General features: G+C 38.4%; 1 protein-coding gene across 1 annotated transcript in view; it reads right to left on the bottom strand.

Moving 5' to 3' along the window:
* LOC126484896 (dynein axonemal heavy chain 10) overlaps positions 1 to 16,380 on the bottom strand; it is a 1,141,797-nt gene that overhangs the window by 179,988 nt on the left and 945,429 nt on the right. Inside the window, exon 57 of the mRNA XM_050108495.1 lies at positions 14,189 to 14,284. Within this exon, the coding sequence (XP_049964452.1) occupies positions 14,189 to 14,284 (96 nt within the window). The remainder of the gene's footprint in view (positions 1 to 14,188; positions 14,285 to 16,380) is intronic.

Below are 16,380 nucleotides of genomic sequence, written 5' to 3'. Positions count from 1 at the left end.
ATTAAATGTAATGAATAATAATAATTCAGTGATATCTTGACAAATTTCTGTTGTTACTACCAAATTTGTGCGACCACCATTTCATAGTTCACACATGAAGACTGCTTGATTTGGCCACTAGAGGCCACCTGCCTGCTTGTATGACAGCAGCTGCATGCGCGGCCTGCCGGCTGCACTGCTGTAAGCTAGAGCACAAGGCTCCACCAGTGACTTGTGTGTTGTCTGTTGTATGTACTTTGTCTCTCATGTGTTTATGCTTCTTCATATAATGAAGTTACAGTCTTCTTATGTTACAACACTTTGGTAATGATTACGGTATTCAACTCTGCGTGTTCCATCTCAGTCATTTGTCCTTTGAGTTTAATTTCCATGGTGGCAGGGTTTACATCTCTTTTTGAGCAACAGCAGGTGCTGACAGTTGCTCTTTCCAGTTTAATAACGATATGGGCACAACATGCAACCTCACCAACAACATAACCACACCGTTCCCTGTGTATGATGTGCAGCAACAGACTGGACCACTTATGGCATTTGGGGTAACAGACATGAACTTGAGCAAGGCTCTTTTTTAATGTGAATCTCATCTCCTGCATATCATATGAATTGTCAGCTCAACCCCTTACAAGAACCTTCAATTCCTTCTTTGGATCAGATGTGCTTGTTACTTTCTACCTATCACTGTAAGCTTACTCACATTATTGCTGCTCATCTGGAGTTTTACCACTGCCAAAAGTCATACAGGGCATGGGCAGCAGAACTATATAGACTCAGTCATCATTGTCATTTTGTGATAAATGTTCAGAAGGAATTCAGTTCATATCAAATGATTTGAAATAAAATCATATGTCTTGCTGCTGCTAGGGAAGTTCAAGAGCGAGCTCCACAGAGTGAAAATCCTACACTTGTGGAAGTATTAAACATAATTCAATCATTTGAAGTTTCATGGGCTGCAGGTAGTCAGATAGCAGCCTTGTCTGAAGTTTCAGAAATCAGATCCTCTCACCCTTCAGTGAGTTTACAAGGGGACAGAGAAGCTATTGTAGCAGTCCAACAAATGTCTCAGTATCATTTAGAAAATCGTTGTTTGTGACAGCAACAGTCCACATCACAACAGCAGCAGCCTAGTGCTTTGCAGCCTTCCATGTGAGCTCTGATTTCCTTCATGACCTTACTGTTTCATTCTACACAAATGAACCACACGCCTCAAGTGCTGGCCAAAGTGTAATAGGTGCCATAAAAAAGGACACATGTTCTATGTGCAACTCTCTTCTGAACCTGAATGAGAATAAAACAAATGTGGATGTGAACAGTGCGTCAGTAATAATGGTCTCCAAGCAAGTTATACATTGAAGTACATGTATTTTAACAAACCACTGAGAATGCAGATGGATGCAGGTGCAGCAGCAGCATTGGTGAATTCTCAAACTTATGTGGATTTGGGTTCTCCCCTCTGGCTCCAGTGTCATAGAGGCTAGTGAGTTATAACAAACAACAGATTCTCATTCTTGGACAGTTTTCTGCACCTGTGAGTTACAAGTCATGATTCATTCATTAACATTCCTAGTAGTGGACAATGCTTACACTGAAAATCTGTTTGTTTTGGATGCTTTTAAACTTTTTGGATTCTTCACCAATGGTGAAGTGCATTTGGTTACTGACTAAGTCCCATATCAACAGTCAGATGCTCTCTGTGCCAAATTTTGCTCTTTATTTTTTCCAGGACTGAGTTGTGAACAGAATTTCAGGCTCACAGTATGATGAAGCAGACTGCTGGTCCCTGTTTCATCTGGGCCCATCCAGTACCAGAACTTTATGGGACCAGAAAAAGGAGAATTAGATTATCTTTGATCACTTGATGTTATTTGACCTATTTCTTTTTGTGAATAGTCAACATGACTGGTGATAGTTCAAAAACCTACAGGAAAGTTACACCTTTGTGGTGTTTTAAAAAAATTAGTTAATGCACTTCAATCACTGACACCTATCCTTTACCATGACCTGATGAGCTAAGAGCAAAATTATTGGGGGAGGGGGGTTCTATTATTTTTCAAAGCTTTGATGTAACAGATGCATATTTACATCTACCACTAGATGGGGAATCTAAATGCCTTCTAGTTATCAATATATTATTTGGGCTTTATCATTAGCAGCATTTGCCTTTTGGCGCGGCAAGCACGGGAGCTATTTTTCAACGTTTTTTGAGAAACTTACTGCATCAGTTCCAGGCTGCATCAGTTATTTAGATGATGTAGTAGTGTCTCGTACCTCTGCAGTAAAACATTTGCAGAACCTTCATGCTCTTTTTCTGTTTTACAGTCTGGAGGGCTAAAGTGCAATTTGGGCAAGACACAGCTACCATATAATATTCATTTGAGTTTTGAAGTGCTGCACTGCTACATCCCACATCCATCAAGGAATTACAGGCATTTTTAGGCAAAATTGTGTACTACCTCAAATTCATATCGATGCAGCTATTGTGGCACAATCACTCCATGCATTATTTCATAAAGATGTTCCTTTCCAAAGGATCCCAGCATGTGAGCAGACATTCAAATTGTAAAATCTAAGATGCAGTCAGCCCCTTATTTGGTCTCTATTCAGCCAGGCCAGCACCTTGTGTTACCCAAGGACACATCTCAGTTTGGCCTTGCCAGCATCCTTGCTCATAAGTAACTGGACGGATTAGAACACTCTATTGCACATGCCTCTAAAACCTTAAATTCAGTGCAACAGCATTGTTCTCAGATAAAGAAGCTTTAGCAATTGGGTATGCTCCAAAACAACTTCATGTCTTTCTATATGGGTCTAAGTTTCACCTGACCACAGACTACAAATTACAGGTGTCTCTTTTTAACCATCCAGCATCCTTGCCGGACAAAGCCCACATTGCTTACACTGATGGAATCTTTTCCTGTCATGATACAATTACGAATTACATTTTCAACCTACAGTACAACATGCAAATGCCGATGCCTTAACAGGTTTGCCGACTGGTCTGTATCCAGAGTTTGATAAAGAGGTATTGCTTTGTTTTCATTTAGACATGGAAGCTCAAATTGTTGTTGATGGTTTTCCTATTACTAGCACTAAAATTGCAGCCATGGTAGCTACAGTTCTTGTTTTAAGTAAAATTGTCTCTTTTGCGCAACAAATCTGGCTGGACAAACGTCCAAGCCATACTTCTGATTCTTTAAGAAATTATTGTGCATTACAAAATAAACTTTCTGTTCCAGCCTGGCACAGCTGTAGGTGCTTGCAGTTTTGCATGCCAACTGAAATGGGTGCCAACAGTTATTGAGAATCACCATGGGCAACACTTCTGCATTGTCTGCACTGCTGAGGGAGAGCATCATGACACTTTGATCAGCTACAACCACGTGTGGGCACCTGCTAGTCGGCAGTATCTCTGCTGCTCTTGCATCCTCCATCTGCCTGGCTGTTTCCTACATTGCGGCTGGTGGCCTTGCTTTCTCTGCCAACACTGCTGATGCCTTCACAACTGTCTCCTCTGCTGCAGGTGTCCCCTTTAGCTGTTGGGGACATAGACAGCTTTGAAGTATCTGTTGCATCCTGTGCTGTCACAACCAATGCCTCTACTACTGCTGTTCCATCACAGTCGGTGCTGCCTGTTCAGTCATCGTCACCATGTCTTCCTTCACCGAGGTAGGTCTCAGACATGGAAATGGAAGCCATGCCAGCATCACCTGTCCCACCATATAGTCTCTCACAAATGGGGCGGGTGCCACACCTGTCTGCACTTGCGCTACTTCTGACCCTACATACTGGTGGCAGTGTGTCACATGACCCAACAGCCAGCCAATGTCAATGACACAAGAAATGGACCTGAGCACTATGTTTACTTCTTTGAAAGGAAGAGGAGCAGTGTAACCACCAAATTTGTGTGTGTGTCGCTTCATAGTTTGCCAGTGAAATTTGTGATTGGTTTGGCCACTAGAGGCCACATGGCCTGCTAATACAACAGTAGTTGCATGTGCAGCCTGCTGGCTGACCCCTTATTAGAACTAATGACTATAGAGACAAGGATCCACTGGCCAAATGCGTGTTGTCAATTGTATGTACTTTTTGACATAATAACATTACAGCATTCTTGGGTTCGAACAATTTGAAATACATCATACTCTCTACTTACAACTGTGCGGAGAACCTGCAAGTTTATGACAAAGATACTTCAAAGCTGTATGACAGATATATATGTTCTTAATGAATAAATTCAAATTTATGGGTTTTTGTTGAATTTCTAAAAACTGTGATGCCAATAAATTAATAAACGCTGCATGAACAGATACATGGCACTGGTCACTGTATTTATGGCCATGCATAGTAAGTACTACAGAGCATTTGATTTATGGTAACAAACTAACAAAGCTCAAGCAATAGCATTATTTTAATTAGGCACATTCTTTTATTTTTATTTATTTATTTGTTTATTCACTTATTTATTTTGTGTTCTGGTGATTGATGCTGTGAATATATCACAGGATATGGAACATACCAATTTTACAAAATTGTTATGGTGTTATGTGAAGAGTAGTAATCAGTTTCATATTAAAGTATCTACAGCTTAGGGTCGATTACAGAAAAATATATTTTGCAGTTAATTAAATATTTTATAATTTAGGGGGGGAAGGAAATGAAAAAAACAAAGCTGGAAGTTACATCTTATAGATTGTTAAACTGTATATGCTTGATTCTGACAGTGTAACTTATTTATAATAGTCACCTGGATGAAATATAAATAGATGTGAAATGAAATGGATGTTTATTGCACCAAAGAATTATTACAACAATTTCTTTTTCTTTTAAAATGGTTCCTTTTCTGTTTTAAAACATACTATCAAAATTATTTTTTTCCAGTTTGTGCACAGATAAAAAGTTGTGGAGCGTCCATGAAAAATTAAAATATTTTTAATCAAAATGGTCACCACCTTTCTGATACTGTTCATTTCACTGAACTCCTCTTCCTTCAAGACAGTTCCTTTGAAACAGTTCTAGTTTACTGATTATGATCTGCACTTCAAAAGATGCACTTTATCAGTCTTCTGAAGTCATTCACAGGATATTCAGACATTCTAGAGTTCAAATACCAAGGAATAGATTCAAGATCAGATTTACTGGTAGATAAATAACACACATTTTAACTCCCAGAAACTTCAAGAATGTCACAATTTACTAAATTGATGCCATCTATTATATTTGTGTTCCTTTTACTACACTTGGCTCTTTTGTGCCAGAATTGACCACCAGAATTGACCACAGTTATGAGATTTAAAGGTGAAATGGTTTTCTCTGCTTGATTTAAGGTAGTATTTGTCATTTTACCTTGAAGTTTATTTTTGCATTCACATTTTTTGTGACTGGAATTGTTTCTGTATGGAATAAACACAATATTCTGTACTGAGTCCACTGCAAGTTACTTCTTGAAATTTGCCCATTGTCTTAAATGGCCCATGAGTTTGTTTCATGAAGTTTAACCTCTGGCTTTCCCCCAACAATTTCTCAATAACAAATGGAATTCTGTTGTTTTTCTGAGATGCTGATAACAAAAGGTGACACATAGCATCAGGTTCTCCAAGTGCAGCATTACTCAACTAAAATTTGTGAATTAGCTTGTTGAAACTTAAGAAATGGTCAGTTAACATAACTTCCAATGGATTAAATTTTGATCACGGCAACTGCTCCTGAAAATCACCAGCAAAGCTTTTCCATTTATATATGTAATACAGATTTTTCTAAATTTGAAACATGCTGTTGTTGTCTCCTACATATTCCAAATGACTGTCTCAGTTTTTTCTGTAAATTATGAATGACACTTTGGCATGCTTCATAAAATTTTTGGGTTCTTTATCTTTTTCAATCTGTTCCTTTCCAGTATTTCTGTTTACACTGATATTCAGCAAGTCTAATTCATGTAGAGCTTGTGCATGATAACTTTGCTTGCAGGCAGAAATGGCATTCTTGTTCTCAACACTGGATGTGTCCGCCCATCTGTTCCAAAGGGACAGCCACCTCATTTTGTTGTCACCAACAGAGCTGTGCATTTCATCCATTATAAATGAAAATTTCTCTCCCCGCTTCAGTGTGTTTCATGGTTGACTTGCTACAATGTGAGAATGGGGGCATTTGCCTGCCATCTGCTCCGCAATCATTCTCAAATGATTCATCTTAAACTGCCTATAATTTTGTTAATGGCCATGGTTATTGTGATATTTCAACATTAAGGAAGCGTGCAGTGAAAAATAGGGCTCTTTATGAGTGGGTTTAGTGCATGTTAGATAATGTATTGCTGTGTCTGAAATGAAGCTGACTTGGTGAATTTTTCTTTACTGAGATAGGATCTATATCAGTCTCCAGCCTGAAGAAAATGGACCGTACATAGTGCACTCACTTCTGTTCCCATGTGAAAAAGATATAGTGAAAATGAAATAATCATAACATCTCTCACATCTCAAAAACAGTTTCAGATACCAAAACAAGTTTTTGGCAAATGACGGCATACAAAGCGGAGAGTATTTTGCCATACAATTAACATGCAAAACTTTTTTATCTACCGAAATATATCAGTAGCTATAATTTTTTTCTGTGAAATAATGTGATTATTTTAATGCCAATCAATACCAGGTGGAATGAACATGAGTATGAATTTGCAACAACTTAAGTGTAGAAATGACAGATTTATTTTTATACCAAGCATGAGCTTTTCATAAGCTACTGATCTGTCAAAAGTCAAGTCAAAAGCTCTGCACTCTGGCTCAAATGGCAAATCAGTACTGACCACCTACTGTTATCATCCTCTGCCAATGGTGTCATCCCACTCAATGTTAGCTTTCTTGACCTTGGAGTCGCTACTTTTCAATCAAGTAGCTACTCAGTTGGTATCACTAGGCTGAGTGTACTACATTATTCTATGCACACTGCCACAGAAAAATCCCTGGGAGTACAGGGAATCAAACCCGGGCTCTCCACATAGTAGCCAGACATGCTGATCACTCAACTGTGAAGGTGGACCTATTGATCTGACTTGTCGTCAGTTGCTTGTTTCATAAAAGACTACTTCAGAATTCTGTTGCTCAACTGCCTTAGCATGTTGGAGTGGTGAAATTGTGTAAACCTTCTTGTGCTTTGGCAAACGTGCTAATTTTAACAAGGCAATAAGAGAAAGAAAAAAAAGTTTACAAGTCAAACGATAATAAATTGCTCCTTCTGTTGCAATGTCAGAAAAACCAGGACCCCACAGTGTTTTTAACAATAAATTGTTGGCTTGTTGAATTATTGGTCATGCTGACAACACTTGTTAACATGATCATTTGAAGACCTGCTAGCTGTAGCTAACAATTTATGCTTGTGAGTAACTGTCAAATGTTGAACTACACCTCCACTTGCACTACTGTTGTCCTCTCCCCTACAATGCTGTTTGTGCGAGTAAGGGCCAAGTTACTTTGTGTGCACTCTAATGTGATTTATAATCAGCATTTTCAGTTTCCAAAATTTCTTCCAGCAAAAGTGGGAATCAGTGTTTGATTTCATTTTCTTATGTCAATTTGTTGTTCAGGCCAGACGAATCAGAGATCACATTTTTATAAAATGACATCACTTTTATTAAACACATGTAACAGGTCTCATAACTTGGTGAATAATCCTCTGACTATCAAGAGGCTTGTAAAATGGCACTTTGTCTTTAAGAATTTATTTAAACAGAAAAAGAAATTAAGGGATACTGTCACATTCTGAGCAACACATTCAACACAGAAATTAACAATAATAAAAAACCCAAGAAAAAAATAAAAGCAAATAATATAGAAATGTCATTTTAAACAAAGTTGCTGGTTATGGATTCCAAGCAATTAGAATAAGTCACTTACACTGTTGGCTGGAGGCTCGGGGGAGGGGGGGGGGGGGGGGGGGAGTTTGTTCACCTGCATATTTGGAAAGGGTTTTCTTCTCTCACACACAATGGTAGTTTCCTTTTCAGTGTATAAGAGTTCTGCCTTAAGTATACCTGCTGAGGTAGTGGATATGTGTTATGTTGGTTTAAGCATGATATTGACCATTCCAGTAAGTAATGTGGTCTGTGGTCAAATGCTGAGTTACTTGCTACTGGGTGTCCGTCTCATCACTTGAAGTTTCCACACAGTGTTTCAGCACATAATAGGAATAACGAACTTCAATATGCTATCTGTGACGTCTATACCTTTACAATGTTACACACCCTGTCCTCACAGCTTCACTTTTGCCAGTACCTCATCTCTTATCTTCCTGGCAAAAGTAAAGCTGTGAGAATGGGGCTTGAGTCGTGCCTGGATAGCTAAGGTGGTAGAACATCCACCCGCAGAAGGCAAAGGTCTTGAGTTCAAGTCTCGGTCTGGCACACAGTTTTAATCTGCCAGGAAGTTTCATATAAGCACTCATTCTGCTGCAGAGTGAAAATCTCTTTCTGGAAACATCCCCAGGCTGTGGCTAAGCCATGTTTCTGCAATATGCTTTCTTCCAGGAGTGCTAGTTTTGCAAGGTCTGCACGAGGGCTTTTGTGAAGTTTGGAAGGTAGGGGATGAGGTACTAGCAAAAGTAAAGCTGTGAGGAAGGGGCATGAGCCATGCCTGGGTAGCTCAGATGGCAGAGCACTTGCCCACGAAAGGCAAAGGTCCCAAGTTTGAGTCTTGGTCTGGCATACAGTTTTAATCTACCAGCAAATTTCACTAAAAAGCAATTAATTTATCACAGGATATTAACAAAATGTAAAAATATACAAAATTCGTAACTTGCAGATTTGCTTATTGCAAAAAATAATTACCTTTTTAAGAACTTACAGGTCATCTGGAAAGTTATGAGACAGAGCACTGAGAATGCACTTCACAATTTGCCAAACATGCTGAATTGAGTTTTCATTGAAATATAACATATTTTAACAGTGTCATGGTTCACAATTTCAAAACACACCTGATTTATGTTGTTGTTACCACTAGAATTCTGTTTACATTTTTATACAATTATTGTAATACACAACTCTCAAAAAAACACATCCAGATGAAAACATACTTTAAACGGTACTCTTGTTGAACATGTCTTGAAGACAACTACCTAGATCACATTACCAGCACTGTTTATTTAAACACTATAAATTGTTGCACATTTTCAAGTTCTCATGGTATAATGAATAGTCCATTAAATTGTATTTTGATAAACAATCTCCACTACAAAAATACAGAACTTGTCGAGGAAAATCATTAACAACTCATCTGTTTTTATCATGAATATATTGTCTGCATATGTAAGAGAAAACTACTAAATTGGTATCTGAGATGTGTCAACCACTTAAAGACACTGACAAGCTTACTGGCTTTTGGTTTTCAGACATTGTATTGAGCAGACATTTTGTAAACTACTCCTGTTTAATAGGCAATAGTAACTTTCACTGTGCAATGTGATGTTACAGTATATAGGAGTCAATCTACCAGTGAAATAAATGGTTAGCTGCAACTGAATTATATGACCAGCTTTTTTATATCAAAATAGAGTAGATCCTATTGGCGCTATATCTGTAAAGAATGGAATGTGATACTGAAGAAATTAGCAATGCTTCTTCAACATCATGAAGATCAAGTTAAGTAAACTTCATTCCGAAAGCACTCATACATTTGGAAGGAGGAAGGAAGGAACATTGGTGTTTAAAATTTCATTGACAACAAAGGCACTAGAGACAGAGTACAAGGGAAGGATAGGGAAGGAAAAGTCCATGTTCTTTCAAAGGAACCATCACAGCATTTGCCTTGGTTTATGGAAATTATCAAAAATTTGGAGTTTTTGGGGCTAACATTAAATCTTCAAACAATGGGAAATCCAGGATGGAATGTAACAACATTCTCTGCATCTCCACTATATGGTGAATATTGTAACATTAAATCCTGTGTGATAGCAACCATGAATTTCAGCTGGGAACTGTGAGGGACATTTCAGTGTATAGTGTGTTGTTATTTTCATATTGTTTAATGATGAGAGAAGGTAGAGCAAGACACTAGGTGGCTACATATAGTTTACTCTTCTTGAATAGATCAGAGGACTAATGAAGAAGTACTGAATCAAAATTGGGAGAAAATTAAATTTACAGCAAAACATGACTAAAAGAAGAGATTCAGCATTCATATTTGCCAGCTTGTTGGCATAGAGGGTCAGTGAGTACACTTAATATTGTGAGCACTGACTGACAACTTCTGTGGTAAAAATAAGGGGAGAGGTTGATAGGACATGTAATGGAGCGCCAAGGAAAAGTTGATTTGCAAATGAAGAGAACTAGTGAGATAAGAAAACAAGTTCAAGTGGTTGTTCGTTGCACCAGTTATGTAAATAAAAAAAAACTTGCACGGGCTAGACTAACATGGAGAACTGCATCAAAGCATTTTATACCTAAATCTGCAACAATAATGTGGCTTTTACAAAGCAATATGAAAAGTCATTAACTCTGGATTCATTATACTTTAAAAAGAAAGAAGCATAACATGGCAACTAACTGTCAAGCTAGGTTGACATATCTTTATGGTGTGGAAATGAATAACCAGTCCATGGACAAGGCCTAAGATGTTTACAAAGTAAGGATGACTATCATTTTTGATGGCAAGGGCATCATTCCCTGTTATTTCCCAGAATGTGGATATACATTCAGTAGTACGTGATACATTCAGACACTCCAAATCTTAGAGAAGCCATTATGAAGTAGAGGCATAGTCTGGAAGGGAACTGATTCAACTGAAAATGTTTGTCTCCACACCTCTTTTTCAACAAAACAGGCGGTGGGTAAACTGGACAGGTCCACTTCATTCATCTTAGATCTGGCTCACACCAATCTCTGTATAGATGTTTCAATAAAAATACAGTATTTATATGAACCCATCTCTGTGACCAAGGTTGCTAATGCATGCTTGTGTGGTGATGCTCAACCTGGTAGTAAGCTGGTTCAAATCCTCGTGGTGGAAAAAATTCGCACTGACAGTATTGCCAGAATTGGCACCAATGTCCTGGTTTAAATACCAAACCTCTCCACAGTGTCTCATGAAGTGATGGTTGATGGGAATGTCAAGCTTGGTGGCCCCCCTTGATCCTACTTGCAAGAAGTAGGCTGTGTGTCAGTGCTGTGTATCACCCTTTTCCTTCTCTCATCAGCATCATCATACAACACTAATATTACACTACACACACACACACACACACACACACACACACACACACACATACACAAAATACATTCATGTAGTGTTGCAAATAGTGTGCACTGGAGCAGGTTTTAAATAAACAAACAAACAGTATTTATATGAGTTTAAAATATCAATGAAGCTTTGGTTACCTCTGTATTTGCCTAGTTATTTTGAAAGAAAAGGGCAGTTGTGTTGAATGATGACACAAATGAATGACTTTCAAACTTAAAATTGCTCTGAAAATTTCCAGGCTTCCTATGGAAGAGATAACTCTGCAGCATGGAGCATCACAAGTAATGATCACTGTACATGAAAAAGTTTCTGAGCCATAACTACAGTCAAATGTAATTTCAACCTATATACTGAAGTTAGAGTAAAAAAGCTTTTGATTCAGTAACAACAAGCAGTGAGAATAATGTGTGAAGTAGAATACTGAACATCTAACATGGGCATTTTCAAACTTCGTTGTATTCTACATTCACTTTCCAATACATTTACTCCTTAATAAAGTTAATTTTCATGTTGTCTTTTTTGTTGAACTGTAATTAATACAACTAAAACACATGGCAGAAAAATAATTTCCATTTAGACTTTGTCTCTTCATCTAGAACTCAATGCGGGTTCATAATGAAACCAGCTCTGAACAGAATTAAATATCAAATTTTGACTGTGAATTTTTCTGAAAATATAAACTGGAAACATAATGAAGTGACATTCAATGGTTCTGTATTTGGAATCACTCATTTCACAACCCAAGTTAATGTAATGATCACATCATATATTAGTAAGCAAAACCCTAAATGAAAATAAATTTTTAAAAAATCCTGTGAAAAGTTTAAAGAAATGGTCAAACAGATTTCAGAATTTTTCAATGCTATCTACAGAAGCAAGTAAGGTTACTCATGGCTTTCAGGACACTGCAAAAGAAGCATAAAAGATATAAGCAATAGCTACCGAATTAAAAAGAAAGAGAGATGATGTTTAGCAAAATGGTGTAGAGAACTACTAATATTTGAAACAATGACAGCAGGAAATTATGAATCTAAATTTATTTAAAGAAAAACAACTAGAGGATGATTGTTTTTTACAAAGACAAGGTGAACATATGTTATAGTAAAATGTGCCCAAACAGTAACATCAATATGCAGTGTACCTCCCCCTGGTGGTAATGCAGGCATATATTCTCACAAGCAAATTATCATAAAAGTGTTTAATGGGATCCTGCTACAGATTGTCCCAATCATCTTGCACTTTTTGTTGCAGTTCGGCCATCGTTTTTACAGGTCATGGAGAAAGAGTATGTTCCTACTTCATCATGTCCCCATATGTGATCAACCAGTGAGAGATATGATGATCTTGGTGGTCAGCGCAGTTGTTGTATGCTGCAAAGAGCACATGGAGACACAACAGCCATTTGTGGACATGCATTGTCCTGCTGGAAAAGCACATCATCTTCTTGTTGAAAAAATGGCAGTAGTGTGTAGACAACAGGCTTTGCAATGTAGCACCCACTGGTTACTTTACTTTGCAGAAACAACAAATGTCACCGTGAATTGTAACTGATGCCACTACCCACCCCTCTCCCGACACCAAGAAGCCTGGGATGGCACTTGTGTGATATGGGCGAATGCACTCTGAAATAGGCAGTTCACTGTATCTACACCATACATATGTATGTCCATCACTTACATACAGACAGTACCTGCTCTCACCACTGAAGGCAGCAGAGCACCTTTCCACTCTTCACTCAAGTCTTTCATAACACCAGGGTAGTTGTTGTGGTGTCAGTAGTAGCGTGGCTAGAGGCATGCATAATCATAATCCTGTTGCAAGCAGATGGTTCCCAATGGTCACTGATGACATAGCAGGTGCAACATGTGCCTGTATTTTATCCCTGGATGATGTTCAATTGGCCACTGCCACTCACACAATGCATCTCTATGAGAAGGACCATAATCTGGTGTATGGCTGTGGGGGGCAGTCGGTGTGAACTGATTGAAGCTGTTCAACAGGAATATGTATTTATGAGTGGGACACAGTTGTACCCTGGAATGAATGTTGTAAACACTGTTCACTTCTAAACTCAGCACGGTTACTGTCTGCAGAGTCAAAACAGAGGGTGTACAGACATCACCATTGATGGTGACACATGAATCACTAACACTACAATCCCTTAGTATTATACTCTGGTAGCACTAAACACAGTCTCTGGTGGTGCTGCACTTTTTTCATCTGGAAGTGTGAAAAGAACTTCATATTACAACATAATTAAAGTAATGCATAGCTAAACTTCTTACTATAGGCCAAAAAAACCTCTGAACTAGCAAAGATGTGTAAGAAGTGGAAAGAAAAGAAAAAAATGCCATTCAAAATTAGCAGTGTCAACACAGGTTCTGTAGTCTACTGTAAAGGGCTTTAATAAACATACGTCTAACATAAAATAACAAACTGTGAACGCTTTCAAATTCAACAGAAACTTGAAAACATTTCTTAATACAGTCATCCTACAAATTAGATTCCAGAATCAAGATTCCAGAATTGAAGAGTCCAGTTAGCAGCATGATAAGCTCACTGGAAACATGCCTCTGTTCCAGTAGCATGCAGACAAGTATTGTTCTATGACAAACATACATGAGGTAAGCAGCAGTTTTTTCATTCAAAGCAGTGTCTTTTCTGATAATTTTATTAACTTAAAAAAACGATGCTGAAACCTGGCAGAATATATGACACCTCAAAGATGTCAAGTTAAAAATAATTTATAGGAGTTTAGAAATGGGTTCTAAAATAGTTTATAACAGGTTCTACAGTTAGTTATTGACTACAATGACTCATTTCATAGCTCCTAAGATTCTCCTTCACAATGGAATCTATGGAAGATGATGAGTGAGTGAATGAATACATTGTCCAAACTCAGTACACAAAACTAGCAGCTATATGAAAATATTCAAAATTCAATGTTATACATATGATGATGATATACATACCTCCTTCCATGTTTCCACATTACTCTCAATGTCATCTGGAAGAGTTGCAAACACTTCTGGAAATGATGTAGATAGCTTCACGATGTCTTCCCAGCCCTTAAGAATAAATTAAGAAAAAAATAATTGTTGTAATCAGCTTTTATGTCATACATGACAATATTTCTCTTAAAGGGAGAGACATCAGAATATGTTTGTGATGTTTCTTACTCAAAACCCGTGCCTCACTTCTGTAGGATGTCAATAATGACATGCATTGCTGGCCAGAGAGCAGAGTCACCTGTGGGTGAGTCAACAACAGCAGTGTGTTCTGAGTCATGGTATGATGTAGACGTGTTGATGAATTGCACTTTCTGAATAAAGTATATTCGCTTTCACCACCATGACTCCATTATTCAGATATTCCCTGTCACCCTGCAAGGAAATACTTCCATAGTGGTGACTCAGTGTCAACTGTGAAATGCATTAAGTAACTTTTTATATGCATAGTTTTATTGTGCATTAACAAAGCTGCTATCTTCTGTTGTGAATACAGATCTGCCAGCTCCATGGAACATCACATCTGGGATTGATGTGCATGAAGTGTATCGACACTGCAGTCATTGTGTGGACCACTGAGCTATGATAAATATGAGTTTACCATTGCTATGAGTGAAGTGTTGCTGACCAATACAACTGCAATGGTGCTACAACAATGTCAGCAAACAATGTGTTGCTGCACTTCAAATAGGAATCTACAACAAATTCGGAACAGTTTGAACAAAATTAGCAAGTGGAAATTATTTCAAACTGTGATATGCTTCATGAGTCAACTGTGATATCCAAAACATGTAATGTGACCAGACATTTGCCTGCTTTGTACATACCTACACAGTCAACTGTATACTATGACAACTCAAGAGCCATGATTATTACTACAAGGGTGGTTTGAAAAGTTCTTGGAATGGAATAGAAAAAAAGTACTTGCACCACTGAAAATGTATTGTGAGTGGATTTCTGTGGACTACTTGTGAAACTATGGCAGAAGCATTTGATGTCTGTGTCAGACAACTGGAGATGTCCCCACGATTTGCCTTTACACAAACAATCTATTTCTCAGAGTTGTTCATGTCACTGTCTAATGCTCTATGCCGTAGGATCCACACCATACATAGCACAAAAGTCATGCTGAACAGTTGTTACAGACCCGCATTGTGCAAAACATAGAACATAAAACACTTTCTGTTGTCTCGACACCATTTGTACTAGAACTGAAGTGGGTGCACACTGCTGCTACCTAGTGGGAAACATATAATACTCGAGAGTTTGCTCTTTCCAACACTACATTGTTCATGCACCTATCTCAAATAACATAACAGTTATGATTTTTTGAAATTGGATGATTCTTTTTGATATGCCCTGTATAATATTTACTAACAAAGAGATAGAGGGGATGGCCAGTACTTACCTCAGCTCAGTACAGCCGATAGATACACATAAAACACTCTTTTTTTTTTAAATTTACATGCCGATGTAAAAGGCTGTGCAGTGCAGGCATGTCAGTTGATAAATGACATGTGTAGTTTCACACGTGGCCCTGCCTTGAATTGTGTATGTTTTACCAGTAGCGAGGCTGGAGTAGGTGGTTGTGGGGGGATGCATGGGGCAGGTTTTGCAGCGGGGTCGGTTACAGGGGTAGGAACCGCTGGGTGGAGAAGGTAGTCTGGGAATATTGTAGGGTTTAACAAGGATGTTACGGAGGTTAGGGGGGCGACGAAAGGCAACTCTGGGTGGTGTGGGGAGAATTTTGTCAAGGGATGATCTCATTTCAGGGGTTGACTTGAGAAAGTCATATCCCTGGCGGAGTAATTTGTTGATGTTTTCGAGGCCAGGATAATATTGGGTGACAAGGGGGGCGCTTCTGTGTGGTCTGGGGGTAGGAACATTGTTGTTGGATGGGGAGGAATGTATTGCTCGGGAAATCTGTTTGTGGACAAGGTCTGCAGGATAGTTGCGGGAGAGGAAAGCATTGGTCGGGTTATTTGTGTAATTGTTGAGGGATTTGTCACTGGAGCAGATACGTTTGCCACGAATACCTAGGCTGTAGGGAAGGGAGCGTTTGATGTGGAAAGGATGGCAGCTATCAAAGTGAAGGTACTGTTGTTTGTTTGTGGGTTTGATATGGACAGAGGTGTGGATGTGAGCTTCAACAAGAT

The sequence above is a fragment of the Schistocerca serialis genome, chromosome 6, assembly GCF_023864345.2.
Source record: "Schistocerca serialis cubense isolate TAMUIC-IGC-003099 chromosome 6, iqSchSeri2.2, whole genome shotgun sequence".
NCBI lineage: Eukaryota > Metazoa > Arthropoda > Insecta > Orthoptera > Acrididae > Schistocerca > Schistocerca serialis.
This window is presented reverse-complemented; position numbering and strand designations above follow the sequence as displayed.